Raw genomic sequence first — 19796 nt, 5'->3', positions numbered from 1 at the left:
GAAGACTTCAGGCTCAGTTCACCTGCTTATGACTTTGCAGATTTTCCCAAGTTTAAGGCAATGTAATGCTATTTGAGACCCAGTGAGGAGTCATCTTCCCCCAGCCCCCATCAACTCCAGGCGCTCGGGAAAGAGTCAAATGACACCTCTGGCAGGCAGCAGGTCGATGTTCCAGGAGCTGGCAGGCTGCAAGCACTGCCACCTCGGCCTCTGCCAGAAGAGCACACTGCCGCAGGGCCGCGCAGCTGGGCACAGCGCGTCATGGGGTGGCAGACCCCATGCATTCCCCAGGGCTCTCCTTGCGCTGCCCTGTGAGAGGGCTTAGGGTCTCACAAGGTCTGGGACTCTGAGCACCCTTCTTTTGCTTCGCTGGGAGTGGCATGGGGCCGTGCTCCAGCGGGTAACCCTGGGTGATGGGCCAGGTCCTTGCAGTTTGCTCTGCTGGCCTGGGACTTGGGGCTCCCTCCTGCTTTGCATGGCAGCAAGTCCCTTGCGGTGACTCCAAAATTGGCCTAAGCCACCTGGAAGCTGAGCAAAATAGTGGCTGGACTTAGGCCCCTTGGGGATGTTGGGGTAACAGCTGGACTTAGGTCCCTGGGGGATGTTGGGGTAATAGCATTTCCCCAGCATGTAGGGTCCAGCCTTGCTGAGAGGAAGCGGGGGGGGGGGGTGTTGACAGTGGTCTGCATCCCTGTGGCAGGGATGCTGGCCACTTTGAGCAACATCTTCCTTCTGTGTCTGGAAGACCATAGAGGCATGCATGTGCACTCGCTGTCCCCTCGGTTGAAAGTGTCCCAAAGTAGGTGCTGTTTGGCAGGTCTAATGCTTTGGTTTCTCTTGCCCGCAGGAAGCAAGCAAGCCTTATCCCCCCGACCTGTCTCGCAGCCCCCAGAGCTTGAGCGACACCGGCTACTCATCTGATGGCATCTCCAGCTCCCAGAGCGAGATCACGGGCCTGGTGCAGCAGGAGGAGGAGAAACTGAACGGCACAGGCCTGGCGGAGCAGAGCCCTCCCAGTCCCTCTGAGCTCACCAAGCTGGAGAGCAGCATGCGGCCCCTCCTGGAGGCCAGGGGCACCTCCCAGGAGCCCAGTGACCGTGGGAAGGGGTACCCCGAGCTACGGGAAGAGCAGCGGCAGCGGCAGAGGCCACGGTACCTTTCCATCACCCCCGAAGCCTTTGATTCTGACGAAGAACTGGAAGACATCCTGGAAGAGGATGAAGACTCCTTGGAGTGGGAGAACCAGCGGGACCAGAGGGAGAGCATGGAGTCATCAGATGAGTTTGGCAGCAAGCTGCGCCACGACTATGTGGAGGACAGCAGCGAAGGAGGCTTCTCCCCAGTGCCAGGCAGGCCCAAAGGCAGGGAGGCGGAGGTGACAGACGAGGAGTTCATGAGAAGGCAGATCCTGGAAATGAGCGCAGAGGAGGACAATCTTGAGGAGGAAGAGGAGGACTACAGTCACGTTAAATACAGCATCACCAAAACTGGACAGAAGCCTGACATGGAGAAGGGCAAAGAGTCTCCCTCAGCCAAGCGGCGCCTGTCACACAGCTCCAGCGGCCTGTACAAGGAGGAGAGGAAAGAGCTGGATGCAGCAGAGGGTGACGACATGAGCACGGCCCAAGGGGGACTGAGGCGCTTCAAGACTATTGAGCTAAACAGTACAAACAGCTACAGCAGAGACATGGAGATCAGCCAGGACACAGACACCACCCTGGACAGGGAGCCTGAGCTGGAGATGGAGAGTCTGACGGGCTCCCCAGAGGAGCGGTCCAGGGGCGAGTATTCTACCTCTACCCTGCCAGCCACGACACCCAGCTACACTTCAGGCACCTCTCCCACATCCATATCCTCCCTGGAGGAGGACAGTGACAGCAGCCCCAGTCGCAGGCAGAGGCTGGAGGAGGTGAAGCAGCAGAGGAAGGCTCGCCATCGCTCGCATGGCCCTTTGCTGCCCACCATCGAGGACTCGTCTGAGGAGGAGGAGCTGCGGGAGGAAGAGGAGCTCTTGCGGGAACAGGAGAAGATGCGGGAGGTGGAGCAGCAGCGCATCCGAAGCACCGCACGCAAAACCAAGCGTGACAAGGAGGAGCTGAGGGCCCAGCGGAGGAGGGAGCGCTCCAAAACTCCCCCCAGCAACCTCTCTCCCATCGAGGATGCCTCCCCCACGGAGGAACTGCGGCAGGCAGCAGAGATGGAGGAGTTGCACCGGTCCTCCTGCTCTGAGTACTCGCCCTCGATTGACTCAGAGACCGAGAGCTTCGATGTCATGGCCTCCAAGCTGTACAAGTCTGGCAGTGAGTACAACCTGCCAACCTTCATGTCGCTGTACTCCCCAACAGAAAAGACAGAGAGCAGCTCCAGCCAGCCTGCCAGCAAGCCCCTCAAAAGTGCCGAAGAAGCCTACGAGGAGATGATGAGGAAGGCAGAAATGATGCAAAAGCAGCAAGTCCAGCAGTCCCAGCAGAGTGTTTCTTACAGTGGTGCATACCAGCAGGTAGGATACCGCGGCACGGAGGGCCAGACCAGTTTTGAGTACCAGTACGTAGACGAGTACAGGTACGATGGCAGTGCCATGCACCCCTCACAGCCTGACTATCAGAGTGGTCTCTCGAAGCCGGGAGCGGTGTACGAGGAAATCCTGCAGACATCGCAGAACATTTCCAGAATGCACCAGTCTTCCTCATTTGACTTGGCTCTAGAACAGGAAGAAAAAAAGAAAGGGCAAGAAGAAGTGTATCAAGAGAAACACTTCCTCAATGCCGAGAGCGCATATGCTGACCTGATGAAGCAGAACGGTGGTCCGCTCACCCCTGGGACAAGTCCCACTCAGCTTTCAGCTCCCGTCTCCTTTTCAGCCTCTGAAGGCAGCGCAGGCAAGGTCATTCCTGATGTCCGGGTCACCCAGCATTTTGCAAAAGAGGGACAAGATCTTGCCAAGCTGCACAGCACCACAGCAGCACCCAGCCCGGTTTCCAAGGCTCCTTACACCTACAGCAAAGGTGCCAGCACAGTCACAACAGTGGTTGCCAGCACAGCAAGTGCGCCACGAATATACAGCTCTCCAGCTCTGAGTGGCACAGAGTCAACATCCATATCAGCCAGAAGTTATGGTCCAACAAAGAGCTCTGTAAGTTACAGCTCTCAAACAGAGGACATCTGCCGAAGCAAGAGTGCTGTCGAGATCAGTGTGCAAACGGCGAGAGAGAAACTGCAAGCTGTGAGTGACAGCAAGCCCATGCCACACAAGATGTACCCTTTCTTCAAAAGCTCAAGCCCCCCACTCTCTCCTACTTCTCCTACTCAGAGTCCCGTTCACACTGTCCCAAGAGCAGCGATGCCTTCTGGCCCGGGGCTGGGAACAAAGTCGACTGCAGAATTTTCCACCCAAACACAAAGTCCCCTTGTCTCCTATGACATCCCCACTACCACTGGCATCTCAGCATCTTCCCCCATGGTAGCTCAAGGAACGCAGACGCCACACCACCCGAGCTCTCCTCGTCTCGCTCGGCAGCAGTCCTCACAAGATGCTCCGTTCATGCTGATCACGCTAGCAGCCAATGCATCTAGCCAAACGAAGCCAGTGAGCATCAGCTCCTCCACTTCCCCTGCCACATCTCCCACCAGGCTGAGCCGGCAGCAGACAATGCACAGCTACAGCCAGACATTTGAGCAGGAGCTGCAAGGCGCTTACATCAAGGCACAGCCTGTGAAAGAGCAAGCCTCAGCTGTCCAGAAAGTGCCCGCCGCTTCGGCTGCAGACAGCGCTGCAGGGCTATATGCCTGGGGAGCGCTCCCTGCAGAAAACATCTCCTTGTGCAGGATCTCCTCTATCCCTGGGACGTCTCGGGTAGAGCCAGGTCCCAAGGCACCAAGCACTAATGCTGTAGACTTACGGACTGCTATAAAGTCAGCCCCCATCATCATAACTGACCAAGGCATGGATCTCACTTCCTTGGCTACAGAGACTAGGAAGTATTGCCTCACTTTGGACCAAATCCCAAACAGACAGTCCACGGCCATCCAGCCCTTAATCATTAACCTCAATGCCCAAGAGCAGCCCCACGCCGTCATAGCAGCGGCCAGCACTGCCAGCGTCGCCATCGCATCTCCAATGCTCATCTCGCAGCCAAAGCAGCCTGTGGTCTACGGAGACCCTTTCCAGAACAGGATGGACTTTGGGCAAGGGGCCGGGAGCCCGGTGTGCTTGGCGCAAGTGAAGCAAGTGGAGCAGGGTGTGCAGACAGCCGCCTTCAGAGGGAGTGGGGCCGCTGTTCCCACACCTACTGGGAAACCCGAAACTGCTACTCCTCAGCAGGCAAAGTTTGCAAGGTACAATCTGCCCAGCCAAATGGCACCTCTGGTGAAGAAGGACATGCTCATCATGCAGACCAGTAATGCGCAGAATGTGCTTAATATCAGCAGCATCTCCCAGTCATTTCCTCAGGACCAGAGCTCGGAGCTGTACCACACGGTACCAGTGGAGTTGAAAACCCAGAGCCCTCTCATGGCCCTGGGAGGCAAGAAATCCCAAGTGATGATGGTGCAGATGGAAGATGTAGCAGCTGGCCCAGTAACCAAAGTGGTCAAAGAAGAGCCTCCAGCCAATGTGCTGGACCTCACTGGCATGAAGTCAGAGAGCCAGGTGGCCTGCTGCGATGTGGTCTACAAGTTCCCCTTTGGCAGCAGCTGCACTGGAGCTTTCAACCCGTCTTCCAAGATGCCAGAGAAGAAAGCTGGGGATGCGGCGCCGAGCAGGAAACCCAGTGGGCCCTACTATGGGAGCAAAGAGCCAGACCTGTCAGAGGCATTCCCATACCGGGAGCAGCCGGCTCCAGCTCCTCCACCTGCACTGTATGAGGAGCAGAAGTTTTACCCCACTGGCATGTTTGGGAGGCTCTATTCATCCATGTCAGACACAAACCTGTCCGAAATTGGGATGAACTACTACCCTACAAAGGGGGATCAGCCCTTCCACTCCCCTGCCAGTGATGCCGCTGTGGATTTGACCACAATGAAGCATTCCTATAGCATCAGCTTCACCGAAGGGGGATACCTGGGCCACGGAATGCAGTACGGCTCTTTCTCTGACCTCCGCCAGCCCTCGGATTTGCTGAGCCACCCACTCCCAATGAGAAGGTACAGCTCAGCATCTAACATCTACTCTGACTACCGGTACTCCCCCAGAGGGGACCTGGCGAATTTCCAGGAGTCCAGCCTGGCCCACTACAGTGCCACAACAGCTCGTGAGATCAGCCGCATGTGTGCAGCACTCAATTCGATGGACCAGTACGGGGGCAGGCATGCAAATGGCCCTGAGCTCCTACAGTATGGCCCTAATGGTCTCAATGCCGGACCAGCAGGAGGAGGCGGTATCGCAGCCCAGCAGGGTGTTGCGCCCATGAAACCGAACGTGATGTACAACCCCAATTTCCCTGAGACGCGCCAGGCCTTTGGCAACCTTGCACAGTACAATATTTCCAGTGTCCGCTTGGGAGCCGTACGGCAGATATTCCCTTCCACTGCAACCGTGCGGGCCGCAGATGGCATGATTTATTCAACCATAAACACTCCGATAGCATCGACACTGCCCATCACCACACAGCCGGCCTCGGTGCTCCGGCCCATGCTTCGTGGGCTGTACAGACCCTACGCCCCAGGCAGCATCACGGCAGTGCCTCTGGCCAGCCTGACCAGAGTGCCAGTAGTCACTCCCCGCATGCCACTAGCAACCCAAAGCCTCTATCGCTACCCACCTCCTGGTCGCTTCCCAGCCGTCTCTGCACCGTCGGTGATGGAGACGCCTGTGTACTTGGGGAAGCCCATCAGCACTGTCGCAGCCAGCACAGCCACAGGTGCCATGAGCACTGGGCCTGCTGCCAAAGCTCCCATTGCCCCTGCAGCAGGGCCACAGAGAGCGGAGCCACCCAGGGCTGCTCCCTGCGATGAGGGACCCATGGCGGCCACCAAGGACAGCGGCCAGCTGGCACCGCTGGCGCCTGCCGCCCCGAAGCAGGTGGCAGAGGGAGTTCAGCCTGGTGGGCCGGGTCGGGAGGAGAGGGAGCGTGAGGAGGAGCGCCAGCGGAAGCAGCAGGAGCATGTGCTGCAGCTGGAGAGGGAGCGCGTGGAGCTGGAGAAACTGAGGCAGCTGCGGCTGCAGGAGGAGCTGGAGCGGGAGCGCGTGGAGCTGCAGCGGCACCGGGAGAAGGAGCAGCTCCTGGTGCACCGGGAGCTGCAGGAGCTGCAGTCCATTAAGCACCAAGTGCTGCAGCAGCAGCAGGAGGAGCGCCACGCACAGCTCGCTCTGCAGCGTGAGCAGCTGGCCCAGCAGCGCCTGCAGCTGGAGCAGATCCAGCAGCTGCAGCACCAACTGCAGCAACAGCTGGAGGAGCAGAAGAGGCAGAAAAGCACCTTCCCTGCCGCTGGCGAGCCTGCCAGCAGGGCACCCCCAGGGCCCGAGGGACCTACCGAGATGCAGAGGAGCCTGGCACAGAATGGGCAGTTCTGGCCCCCGCCAAGCCAGGCCTTCATGGGTGCCCYGGGCGCAGGGCAGGAGTGCCCCACTGGCCCTCGTTACCCCGGCCTCCAGCGACCGCTCACCAGCTCTGCCTCAGACATGTCCCTGCAGGCTGAAGAGCCCTGGGAGCCCAGCCGGGGCATGAAGAAGAGAAACTCTATGCCACGGCTGCGGGATGCCTATGACAAGGAGGTTGTGGTGAAGAAGATCACAGACAGCAGCGTGCAGACGGACGAGGAGGACRGCGAGGAGCGCTACCTTCTCTCACGGCGCCGGCGGCCCCGGCGCAGCACCGACTGCAGCGTGCAGACGGACGAGGAGGACAGCGGGGAGTGGGAGCAGCCAGTGCGCCGGCGGCGCTCCCGGCCCTCGCGGCACACCGACGCCAGCACCGACGGCAAGCAGGATGGCACCTCCCGCGGCACAGCCAGTGTCGGCATTCAGACCATCAGTGACTGCTCCGTGCAGACGGAGCCCGACCAGCTTCATAGGGTCTCCCCTTCCATCCATATCACCACCCACGACCCCCGCGTGGAGATCGTGAAGTACATCTCTGCTCCAGAGAAGACACAGCGGGGTGAGAGCCTCGCTTGCCAGACAGAGCCTGAGGCCCAGCCTCAGCCAGGCATTGTGGTCCCCCAGCTCACGGTGCCGACTACCATCACACCCTACTCCACTAACATCCAGATGGTGAGCACGGGGCCCCTGGACCCCCATGCTGTCCGGCAGCAGACCCTAGGCAAATTTGAGAAGAAGAAGCCAGATCCCCTGGAAATTGGGTACCAGTCGCATTTGCCCACTGATTCCCTCTCTCAGCTGGTGACTCGACAGCCCCCCAGGTCTCCACAGGTCCTCTACTCGCCTGTGTCTCCCCTCTCCCCACACCGCCTCCTCGAGTCCTCCTTCGCTACCAGCGAAAGGCTGAACAAGGCTCACGTCCCACCACAGAAGCACTTCACCACTGATTCTGCTCAGCGCCAGCAGACTCTGCCACGTCCCATCAAAACCATGCAGCGATCCTTGTCCGACCCTAAGCCCATCAGCCCGACATCTGAGGAATCCGGGAAGGACAGGTTCTCCCTGTACCAGCATCCACTGCTCCCAGGCAGCCAGGTAAGTGAGCTCGGGAACTTGCTCAGGTGCTTGTGAGTTATTAGCACCATCAACCCCAATATTTGCTCTGCTGATAGTGCTTTCTGCCCCCTCCCTGTGCTGCTGGGCTGTGTGGGAAGAACTTCAGCTGAGGACAGTCCTAAAGGGAAAGTGAGCAAGACAGTCCTGACACCAGGGATTGCACCGGTGTGCCTTCTGCCCCAGCATTTGTCTTGGCAGGGTTTTCTGCACAGCTGGGGCAGCACCGGATTCGGTGCCTGGGGTCTCTGCCATAAAGTGGTGCTCCTTGGCCTCAGGTCTCCTGCAACCAGGAGAGCCTGGAGCTGCAGTGGAGTGCCAAGGGCAGGGTGCTGATCCTAAGTTCTCCTAGTAGTTCCCATGTTGCAGGGGAGCAGTTTGGGAAGGCGTAGCCCATGTCCTGCCGTCTGGGGACTGTGAAGGAGCTATGGGAGAAGGGCATGTGGATCCGGATCTTCCCACCAGCACCTCAGTGCCTGGGAGAGGGAGAGCTGACCAGCAGCCCCTCCACATCGCTTTTGGATTTAACACCACAAATTGGACAGCAAAGGAGGACTGCGGAGAGGTGACTGGAGACAGGCTGGCTTTGGAGACTTCGATCTGCCAGCCGGAGACTAGCCAGAGGCACTGAAATCCCTGGCAAACAGCAGGAAGGGATGATCTCATGGAGGTGCTGGAGAATATCCATCTTTCAGTCACCRAGGCATTTGCTGGCATTGGCCAAAATCCCCTTCTCCCAGGGGTGATGGAGGGGCTGGCTTGCTGCCCCTGCCAGCGACTCGGCTCAGCCACCTGAAAGTCTATGGTTAGCTGAGCCTGCCAAGCTTGGTGCTCCCCACCACCGTCCTGGTCTGTCGTGGGCCTGACCCGAGGAGAATGGCTGGCTTTGCAGGCAGCGATCAAAGGAGCACCTTTTCCTTGCAGTTTGGAGCGGCTGGGAGTGAGGAAGGAGGGCGATACTTGCCTGTCAACCGCTGTTAGAGCACTGAGCAATGCAGCCCTGACTGCCCTGACAGGTCCCCAGCCCCCCCCAATGCTGCCTTGGTCTCCTTCATCCTGTCTGCTCACATTTGTCTCCTGCTCAGTGCCAGCCCCACACACAGGTGCAGCACACTCCAGCACTGGGAGCCCAAGAGCCACGGGATTCGGCCCCCTACTGTGGAGCAAAGGCCTGCCTCTGGGCTTCTCAGTGCCTGCGACGAAGGATGGTGGCACCATTGGAAAAGGCTTCCAGGGAGCTAAAATGGAATAAAACTGATAAGACCAGAGCCCTACTCAGCCTCAGACTGCCATCATGGGCAGGACCCTGCTGAGGTCCAGCTGTATCATGTCATGTGTGTGTGCCAGCATGTCGTGGGCRAGCACGGAGAGGCTTGAGCCAAGAGTCAGGAGAGGTTTGCATTTCTCACCAAAGCAGCCCTCAGTCCTGGGCACTGCATCAGATGTACCTGTGGCCGCATTCAGAGATTGCTCTGTTCATGTTAAGGTCTTGCCTTGCTGGGTTTGGCTGCGCTTCTACTATGTGCTCCCCCATTTGCAGGCTGGACTTGAGCTGAGTCTTTTTGGTGATCTTTTCAACACAGAAAGCAGATTGTCTCCAATGCTGTGGGCTGTCATTTCCTGGCCRTCATGCACCCCCTCCTGTGCATGGAAACATCCCTCTGTGCATCAGGAGACTGCCCTGAGACAGGCAAGGAGTCAACTGCACATCCTCATGCAGCTGCTGTCTGTGACCTGACTTCTCAGCACAGCCTCGTCCCTCGACGGAATAACCTTTCTGTTGGAGAATGGCTCCAGAAGGCCCCGGAGGACATTTCAGTTTCRTTAGTGCTCCAGCAATTAATATTTTAAAAGGCTGGCTGCCTGCAGCAGCTAGTGACAGCCTCTGTGCACGTACATGTGCCCCGAAATCTTTCTGCTGGTGGCTGAGCAGTTGGGAGGAATGCAGCTTGTTGCGATGCTGGGAGGCAGAAGGATGCTCCTCCAGGCCTGTGCAAGCGCACAAGGAGGCCCTGTAGCTCCACCAGTTGGTACAAACCTTTGAGCTTGCTGCATATCCATGAACAGAAAGGAGCTGACAACTCCTTCATAGGACCCAGGGCTTTTACCTGGCCTCTGCCCCAGCCAGGTTCCCTTTTCCTATCCTGAAGAGCAAAACTGATGCAAAGCTTCAGCTTTCCACCTGTGCTGTGTTAGCCCAGCCAGGCACTTCTACCTTGTCACCCATCTCAGGTACAAGGGCCCTTATGAGGTGTCCAGGCTTTGGCAGGTATTTTAGGGCAGAGAATGCATCAGGATTGCCTGGATGGAACCCACTGTCTGTCTGCAAGCCTAGCACAAGTCAGAGATCCCCGTGCTGCCCACAGCTCCATCCCCAACGGGCATCCCGCCACTTCTGCCTRATGGCATCAGCAGGGTACTCCTGCTCTCCTCCATCTACCCTCAGCAACACTGGAAGGGCTGGAAGCCTTTGGGACACTGCCACCTTGAGAAAGCCCCACACCTGATGGCTTTGTCCTCCAGCTTCTCTGCCTGCTCCCTCCTGGGACCCACAGCATGTGTGCAGTGGCAATGACTCGCACTCCTCCCCCCTCTTTGCCCTCACACACCAAGGCAGAGGCTATTTTAGACTGCAAACTGCTGAGCAAAGAGTAAYGGAGTAATTCTCAGAAGGCCTCTGCGTCGGGGGGAGTAGCCCCATTTTGCAGGTAGAGAAACTGAGGCATGAGCTGGTGAAGTCCCTCCTCACCTCTGCACTGGACGTGCCCAGCAGCTGGGGAAGAGAGCAAGCCGAGAGTGCTCTGAAAGCCAGGCTGCGTAAGGGCTGGGTGCTGAGCGTCTCTGAATGGCCGTCTGCGGAGGGGCGGGCGGCACGGGGAGTGCTTGGGCAGCCCTTGCTTTTCAGCCCATCCCCAGGAGCCTCGCAGGCCCAGCAGAGTGGGCCCAGCGTAGCAGAGCTCCAGAGGGCACCTGACTGCTGCCCGGCCTCTTTTCTGCAGAGAATTTGGCTGCAATTCAGGAGAAAACTGCCCTGAGCAGAGTGCAGTTGGGAAACGGGCACTTCTGAGAGCTTCTAGCTTGGCCTGGTCTCAACGGATTTCTGCAAGGCCAGCAGCAGCCCCGAGGCCACTCTCCTGCCAAATTTCAAAGCCCTGCTGCAAACTACATGAGGACTGAAAGTGTTTTTCCAGCAGTTAATGGTGTTTCTCTGCTGGCACACATGAGGCCAGCCTGACACTTGGATCGCTGCCACTCCTGGTAATTATTCATAGAAAGTGCCCTTTCTGTTACTTCCATCCTATTTATTACGGTTTTATATAAACATGGCTTTCTCGGTGCATGAGGGACCATGTGCAAAAGAATCTACATTTCTGCAAAAACAGTGCACAGAAGGGGCACCCCAGCAGTGCTGGCAAAGCCCTGATTGCTGGCCATTCCCTGGGGAAAAGGTGACCTACTGGGAGCCCACATTCCCCAGCTGGAAACAGTACCCTGGTACCCCTGGACAGGCGGCGTTTTGGCGATGGCTCTGCTGGTCTGAGTTGGTCCAGCCCTGCCAGCCTCTGGGTGCTGCTCCACTGGGGGGGGGTTGACAGCATTCCATGCTCCTGCGCTGGTTCAGGGGTGCTCTGTCTCCCCTGGGGCTTGTAGCCTGGGCAAGGGGTGGCTCGGGGCTGGGGTGATGCCTGCCAGCACGAGGTGATGCTGGCTGTGAGCAGAGCTCCTTGGCACACAGAAGAACCCCCAGAAAGTCCCTGAGAGGATACATCCACATGCAGGGAGCCTCTGCTGGGGACAGCTGCTGAGGAGGAAGCACTCTCAAGCTGTTGTAGGTGTCCTGCATAGTCTCCCTGGTCTTTGGACTGGCTGGCGCGGATGTACCATGGATTGCTCCTGGAGTGAGGGCCCTCCTAGGCTTGGGTGCAAGGATCCGATCCCCCTTGGTGAAATCCATGCTGGGGTGAAAGGCAGTCCAGAGAGCAGGGGGTGCTGCCTGGCCCTCCCCAGCAGTGCACACGCCTTGGAGAAGCTCTGCCAGCACCTGTGATTAACGCGTCTTTGCTTTGTTTCCTAGATGGCCTCTTTGCAGTCGAGCCCGCTGACGCGCAAGGTGAAGCGCACGCTGCCCAGCCCACCACCTGAGGAGGCTCACCTGCCCCTGGCCAGCCAGGCTCATCCCCAGATGTACCTGTCAAGCCTGGCGCCAAAAGGCCTGGCCGGCCCTGCTGTGCAGGTCACCAAGGCCACCCTGCTCAAGGACATTGACCGTGACCTGAAGCTGGTGGAGCATGAGTCCACAAAGCTGCGCAAGAAGCAGGCCGAGCTGGATGAGGAGGAGAAGGAGATCGATGCCAAGCTGAAATACTTGGAGCTGGGAATTACGCAGCGGAAGGAATCCCTGCTGAAGGACAGGAACGTGAGGGACTACCCCTACCTGAGGTGCCTGGGGGAGAACAGGGACTACATGTCTGACAGTGAGCTCAACAATTTGCGCCTCTCCGGCTATGACAGCGGGAGCCTGCTGACACGGCCAAGCGCCACGCCAGCAAACCAGTACACTGACTTTGCTGGTGCACCATACACCTCTGCGTCCGCCTACGGTCCCTACCAGTACCCAGCAGGGCCGCCCGCCCCACAGGGCGCTGCTGCCTTTCAGCAGGCACGCTTGCAGCCACCCCACTACCCCACAGTGAGCACCTCTCAGGACGGCTTCCAGGCTGCGCAGCTGCCTGCCTACGCCGCACCGAGCACCTTCCAGGCCCATGGCTTCGCCCCCAGTACCACCTACCAGCCGGACCTGGGTGTCCAGAGCCAGCAAGGTTTCCGGCCGCCCAATCACTACCAAACCCAGACCACCTACCCCAATGCCGCAGCCGGGCCGTCAGCTCAAAACACGCTCTTCCAAACCCAGGCGGATGTGCACGCCCTGCACCAGAAGCCGCGGCAAACCTCTCTTGCTGACTTGGAGCAAAAGATCCCCACCAATTACGAAATCATTGGTGGGCCCACAGTGGCCATCTCTTCTACGGCTCCCGAAGTCGCCTTCAGCACCACGACGGTGACCAGCAGCTATGACCAGTACAAGGCCCCTGAGGCCCGGCCGGCCGACAGAGCCAGTGTCACACAAAGCCCTTCAGCCAGCTACTCGTCAGAGTCCCTCTACACGAACCTGGAGCAGAGCATTCCCCGTAACTATGTGATGATCGATGACATTAGTGAGCTAACCAAAGACAGCCCAGCAGGGGACAGCCAGAAAGGGGAGCCACAGGGCCAGAGTGCTAATGGCCGCCACGGCAAGGAGAAGAGCGAGCTAGTGGATCCTGAGAGCTCCAGCAGACCCTGCTGCTACTCCAAAGCGGAGGAGGAGTCTGAGGAGGACATGTATGACCACCACGGCACTGACCATCGAGGGAAGAACAGCTACCACAGGGGCGCAGAGAGCAACGGCAGGATGCCAGGGAGCTCTGGGGGCTCATCCTACTACTACGGGGACAGTGACTATCGGCATTCCTCACGGGTGGACAAGCACGGGTCTGGCATGGCAATGCCGAAGCATTCTTCCAAAAACCTGGCTCCCGCTGTGGTCTCCTCAAAACGCAGCAAGCACAGGAAGCAGGGCATGGAGCAGAAGATCTCCAAGTTCTCTCCCATTGAAGAAGCCAAAGATGTGGAGTCAGACCTGGCCTCCTACACAGTGACAACATCAGTCAGCAGCAGTAACGTGGCCTCCCGGGCAAAGAAGATGCAGGATGAGATCACGTACGGCCTCAAGAAGAATGTGTATGAGCAGCAGAAGTACTATGGCGTGTCCAGCAGGGACTTGGTAGATGAGGAGGACCGTGTCTACTCTGCTGGAAGCAGGACCCGCTCATCTGGCTACAGTGTAGAAAAGTCATCCAGCCGTGATGTGAGCAGCCGGAGCAAGTCCTATGACAGGGAGAACGTGGAGCGGTCCCAAAAGGGCAGCTCCAAGCCTTCGTCCCTTAGCATGAGTCAGAGCCGCGGGAGGACTCCCGTTCGCACGCAGGCCTCGGAAGAGGAGAGCCCAGTCAGCCCCTTGGGAAAGTCCATGGGGGTGTCGCGCTCCTCTGGTGGCCCTGGCCCACAGTCCATGGGGGACCCCTGCTCCCAGTTCTGCTCCAGCCACTCGTTGCCTGATGTGCAAGAACACATCAAAGATGTGCCAAGGAATCACTCTTACAAGCATGAGGAAGGTTACATCATGGACGATTCCCATTGTGTTGTTTCAGACAGTGAAGGTAACAGCTACCTGTGGTGATCCACCCCAGAGCATGGTGATTCCCCGGGGCATGCTCATACGGTCATAAGCAAAGACACTCTCACAGCCTCAGTTTGCTTGACATGTGCCTTCCTCCCTTTTCCAGTCTTTGTCCTGGGTGTTTTGTGTTAGCAGGTCCTGTCCAGTGCTTGCTCGATGCCCTGCCGTATCCATGTCCCGTCCTGTCTCTTGCTGGCGCGGGGTCTGGTCGTGCTGTGGCGGGGTGTCCTGTATGTGTGTGATAAGCTGCTTGCCTTCTTTTATTTCATTGCATGGCTTCAGCCTGGGCTGCATTCACGCCTCTGGAGAGAGAGATTGACTGTGATTTGTTTTTGGTTTCTGAAGCCTATCATTTGGGTCAGGAGGAGACAGACTGGTTTGATAAGCCAAGGGAAGCGCGGTCAGAGAGGGTAAAGCACTACGGTGGCCACTCTTCCTCACAGAAGAGACCCCCAGTTAAACACACCTACCACGATTATGACGAGCCTCCAGACGAAGACCTGTGGCAGCACGATGATTACCCCCAGCCACAGCACTCCTCCTCCCGAGAGCACCGGCACCACGGGGAGTATGGGCGGCATTCGTCCTCCTCCCGCCACACCAGCGACGAGCAGCCCCGGCGGTCAGCCAAGCAGCACCCCCGGGAGCAAGGCCGCCACGAGCCCCGTGGCCACGCACAGCCAGCCTCCCAGAAGAAGGCTCAGCAGCCCGAGCCCCGAGCGCAGGCAGCCTATGGCCCCAGCTCCTCTGAGTACCCCCAGCAATCCCGCCCGGCCGCTCACCACCATGGTGCCGAGACCCAGAAATCGCAAAAGCCCTCACAGCCGCACGGGCCGCCGTCCCAAGGGCAAAAAGCAGAGCCTCACCTGCAGCAGCCTCAAGCACGGCAGCAGCAGGGAGTACAGCAGCAGGCCCGGCAGCAGCCACCATCAGCCCGGCCGGCTGCCCAGCAGCCAGCAGGGCCATTACAGCCAGAGGCGAAGGGCAGGATGCAGGGACCTCCTTCTTCCCGGCCACCGCAGCAGCAGCCGAGCCCAGCCCAGGCTCCAGGGAAGCCCCCAGCCACGCTTCATGCACAGCCAGGCGGTCACCAAGCAACGCCGGTAAGTACGGGCTCTGCCGGGCTTGACTGCCTCCCTTCTTTCTCCAAGGCTGCTCTTAGGACCATCCTAGCTCACCGGCAGTGCAGGGCAGGGGATGGGGTTGGATGGGAGGGATGGAGCCTGCCCAAGTTTTGTGCATTTGCACCATGGCACGGGCCAGGGCTGGTGTTTCCCAGCTCCATTCTTCAGCAAAGCCTGAAGAAGACACTGGGACAGGGAATGAAGTGAGGGGTGGCAGGAGAAAGGTTTGGGGTGGGAGCCGTGGGGACTGCAAGAGCAAGTTATATCCCACGTGTGTGCTCCAGCTTGCTGGAGTGCCCACAGCTGCCGCAAGCAGCTGGATGCACCCCAGAGAAGAGCTGGGGAGATGATATGGCCATGCCCTGCCTTGCTTGCTGGCTTGGGGCCAGTTTCCCCAGAGTGTTTTGGGGAGGAGAGGTTTCCTCAGGGAGCAAGGCACGGGCATCATCATGGCGAGCACCATGTCACCTGCCACACCGCCACCCTGGAGGATGCTGTGCTGCTCTCCCCATGGCCACATCCCCCTGCTCATTGGGAGAGAAAGGCCAAGAGACCCTGAAAGGCATTTTCTGTGTTTCAGCTGAAAGCAGAGCAGATGGACACGTCCAAGCCCACAGCGAAAGTGCCACAGCAGCAGGGGAGAACGCCGGTGGCTCAGCCTCTGGGAGCAGCAGTAGGTCAGTCTGCCCAGCGGCATGGGGGCCAGGCCACCCCAGCTGGGGCTGGAGCCCGATTGCAGGCTCTTGCCACCTGGGAGCAGAGCTAGGGCCAAGCCAGGGGGCCCTGTCTCTCTGAGCTCCCCAAGGTCGCCTGCCACAGCCCCCCCGAGGTGCCACCCTGGCACCAATCGTGTCCCCTGCTCAGTGCCACCCTGTGACCTGCCAAGCTCCCCGCTCAGGTGGTGTTTTATGGGGACCTGCCCCGACTCCTGCTCGCTGGCCCAGGGCAAACAGCCCATCCTGGGACCTGGCAGCCCCTGGCCCCTGGCATGAGGATCTGCTTTCCAGGCTCACCTGAGCAGACAGCTTTCCTCAGCCATCCAGACCCTTCCTCTGCTAATGGCATGTTCGTTTGTCCCCCAGCAGACAGCAAGGTTGGTCAGAAGGCAGCTGGGCCTCGTCCTCCTGCTGGCACGGCAGCTGGGCAGTCTGGGGTGGAAGGAGAGAGCGTTTTCTCCAAAATCCTGCCAGGAGGGGCAGCAGAACAAGCAGGCAAACTGACTGAAGGTAAGGATTGCTCCCTGGGGCTGGAGACAGGGAGCTGTGGCATGCCGCTCTTCCACCACAGGAGGAGCCTGCTCGGAGCCAAAGGGATGAGCTGCTCCCACGGTTTGGGGGGGGGGGGGCGAAGGCATGCTGGAATGTCCCCCACCACCCAGCTGGGGACATGGGGTGACAAGGGGACTGCAGCCCTCCGGGTACAGGAGGGCATGCCCCCCGCAGGGCATGGCCGCATCTCCCAGGGCTGTGCCTTGCAGTCCGGCCAGGCTCTCTCCGAGCCTGCTTTGGACCTTTGGAAACTCCAGTCTCATCCGCACATGGAGACTGGCCCACTGCAGGGCCATGCAAGTGGCAAAATCACTCCAGCTCCAAGCGGGGTGCCACAAAAACTAATGTGACAATGAGAGGAATAATTAGCCTTCTGGTAACGAGCGGGATGGGAGCAGTGGGATCTGTCAGGGAGGCTGGCCAGGTAATCCTGCGGGGCACAGGAGTCGGGGCAGAGATGAGATATGGCTCCTTCCCCCGGCTCCCAGTCGGCCCTGAATGCCTGCAGCAGAAGGGATATGCGCAGGCAAGGGCTGCTGCCTGCAGCATGGTGACTGCCTGAGCTATAGCACCCGCAGATCCTCCCTGGCCTGCCTGGCACGCCGCTCTCTAATGGGGACCGTCACCTGTGCGTCAGGTGGGAAGGGGACCTGCGTGGCAGCCCCTGCTCCAGGGTCTGCTGGGGACCGGTGGGCTCTTGCTGGGACAGACATGGCCGGGACAGGCAGAGAGTCGGTGCCGATGTAGGGGGGGTTGCCCAGGCAGTGGGTAGCCGGATGGCCAGGGAGAGAGAGCGGGATGTGGCGGGCTCCGGCAGGAGCACTCACACCTCTTGTGGCTTCTCTCTGCAGCGGTGTCGGCTTTCGGCAAGAAATTCACTTCGTTCTGGTGAGAGAACGGCACAAGGTGAGTTGCCTGTCCTGCAGCAGCCCCGCTACCCCCTCCCAGCCCTCTTGCTCCACTGCGAGACACCACGAGCATCCCTGGCAGCGGGGCAGCGGGCACCGGCGTCTCCTTGGGTGGGTGGTGGTAGGGATGCCCCGATTCTTTCTCCCTGCCCTGGCTTTGCCCTAACAGCTCCTCCTGCTGCTTCCCACCACAGGAGTTTGGGAAGCGAGTGGAGATCTAGTCATTGCAAGTGGAAAAACCTATGAAGAACCCAGTGAATTCAGCATGCAGCGCTGGACTCTGAGTATAACAGTGAGTGTCCCAGGGCAGAGGTTGGCCTGCTGGTTTCCCTCACACCCCGCCAGCCCCCCAAGGGCACCCGCAACATCCCTCTCCCTGCGAGGTGCATGCTGAGCTCTGCCAGTGTCCCTTGTGCCTGACGTCTCCTGTGCCCGGCCCGCCATGCCATCAGCTCTCTCCCACCTCGCTGTTGTCAGGATGACGGGAGGAGGCATTCGCTGGGACCTCAAGAGCCCAGCTCATCTCACGGTGGAGCGCAGGCTGCAGGGAAGGACCAGAGGGACCTGCCTTGCATGCAGGGGGGTTTGGGCGCATTTGGGACAGCAGCCCAGCAGGGTCTGTGGGACAGTAGCTGATTCAGGGCGGCACATGCAATGCCACAAGGGGCTGAGGGTAGCAGAAAGGCTGGACAGGTTTGGAGCTGGGGGCGATGAGCAGGGAACTGGTGCTGCACAGCCCAGGAGATGGCAGTGCCCTGGCGCTAGGTGCAGAAGGAGAGAGAAGGAAGGTGACAGAAGCACCCTGCTGCCGAGTAGGACCAGAAAAGCCCTGGCAGCCTCGTGGGACACTGCAGCCCGTTCCCCTTCGTACTGGGGCGCTTGTCCTCGTGCCTGGTCGCCTGTTCTTGTTGCAAAATGCCTGCGCATGTCGGCGCAGAGCCAGTGAGCGGGGGCACTTGGCCCCATTTCCTCAGTCTCTGCAGCACTGTGTGGGCTGATCCTGCTCCGGACACTTCTGCAGACACCAGCTTTGCCGGGATAGTTTGGGCGGCTCGAGCCGTTTCCTAGTGCTCACGAGTTCTGGTCTGGGAGCTTGTCCAGCCGCGTAGGTGGAGGCAGCTGCTCCTCCGGCAAYGTCTCCTGGGCTGTTGCCACTAGTTCACTCCTGTTTGCTTTTTACAAGAGGGGATGTGTTCCCTGCAAGCCTCTCAAGGAAGACAACAGGACATGCCGGGGGGACAGTAACTTGGGGGCAGAGGAGCCGGGGATGGCAGGCACCACATGCACTTGCTGCCCTTCGGCATCACTGCAGGGCAGCGGGGCACCAGGTCGCCCTTCTCAATCAGGGCATCATTGCACAGGGCGCAAACGGAGCTCCGACTAATGCCTCTCTCTCTGTCTCTCGCAAGCTTTTGAAAGCAGGGCAATCCCCTGGATGCTGGATCTCATGGAGCAAACAGTGGCTGAACCAGGGGCCTGGCAGATGACCCAGAGCACACGCCCTCCACGCCTGGCAAGCAGAGCCTGTGCAGCGGCTCCGGCGCAGCGTGGAGCGAGCCGTAGGAACGGTTGGGCAGACGCGCTTTCCACCTCCAAGGCTGCCCACAAAGGGACGGGCCTGATCCAGACCATCATGTCACGTAGGTGGGGCTTGACCCTGCCCCGGGCCCCCATATGCCGAGGGGCTGAGTTGGAAACCGTGGCCCTTTCTCAAGATTATACGCAGAGTTGCTCCCTCTGAATCTGAAATCTAGCGTCTTCATAGGTTTTTCCCTCTCTGAGCCATGTGTAAGTTGAGGGCTGGGAGCTGCAGGCTCCGTTTCTCCTTCACATTCCAGTTTGTCCCACCGGTCCCTCGCGTGCACGGGGCCCTTCCCCGTGCCACCCCTGCACTGGAAACCGCTCCGACCCCGAGCTGGGGATTAGGAGAACTTCAGTTAGGACCTAACACTGTTTCATTACTGAAATAAGAGGCCATAGGACTCTGAAAGGCAGCACATAAGCGGGCTGGCCTTTCCCAAAGCAAACGCCGGCCAGGCACGTGTCTCAGCACGCAAAGCCAACCTGAAGCCATTCTAAAGCATTCAAACGGCAGTGCTTTCCATTGTACCGGCACACAGTGCTCCATGCCGCCTGGGGATCCTTTTTCTTTAAAGAACAGCCTTAATCATCCCACTTTGATTTCTGTGTATACCTCATCCGCACCGGGAGGGGTCGCGGGGCTTCGTTGTTGGGGGGGTTTTCCTTTTCCGTTTTCTTTGGTTTCTTTGGGTTTCGTGGTTTTGGTTTTGGTTTTTTTTTTTTTAACTTTATACCAAATCCTCTTTCCTCTTTGCTTTGTACGATGAGTTAACACATGGGCTGTTGTCTGTAGAAGCAATAGAGTGCAGAAGGCTATAAAAGAGCACAATCCATGGAACAAGATCAGGAGAGCTTTGCCTCTGCCAATATCCTTCCTATTACTGTGCAATTCAAGTCCTTCTTAAGCCATTACGCGTGGGCATGCTCAGAACGATGGAGAAGCGACTCAGAGCAAAAGCTCGCTTACCCCACCAGGAGGAGGTT

The 19796-nt window shown here is 58.9% G+C and overlaps 1 protein-coding gene across 1 annotated transcript in view; it reads left to right on the top strand.

Moving 5' to 3' along the window:
• Nucleotides 1–19503, top strand: part of BSN (bassoon presynaptic cytomatrix protein) — a 134858-nt gene extending 115355 nt beyond the window's left edge. Inside the window, exons 5-12 of the mRNA XM_026055035.1 lie at nt 848–7633; nt 11727–13911; nt 14277–15034; nt 15636–15732; nt 16141–16281; nt 17175–17229; nt 17426–17523; nt 18641–19503. Coding sequence (XP_025910820.1) covers nt 848–7633; nt 11727–13911; nt 14277–15034; nt 15636–15732; nt 16141–16281; nt 17175–17215 — 10008 coding nt within the window. The 3' untranslated portion in view covers nt 17216–17229; nt 17426–17523; nt 18641–19503. The remainder of the gene's footprint in view (nt 1–847; nt 7634–11726; nt 13912–14276; nt 15035–15635; nt 15733–16140; nt 16282–17174; nt 17230–17425; nt 17524–18640) is intronic.
• The last annotated feature ends 293 nt before the right edge of the window (nt 19504–19796 follow it).

Source organism: Apteryx rowi, unplaced genomic scaffold (genome assembly GCF_003343035.1).
Source record: "Apteryx rowi isolate R43461 unplaced genomic scaffold, aptRow1 scaffold_98, whole genome shotgun sequence".
NCBI lineage: Eukaryota > Metazoa > Chordata > Aves > Apterygiformes > Apterygidae > Apteryx > Apteryx rowi.
This window is presented reverse-complemented; position numbering and strand designations above follow the sequence as displayed.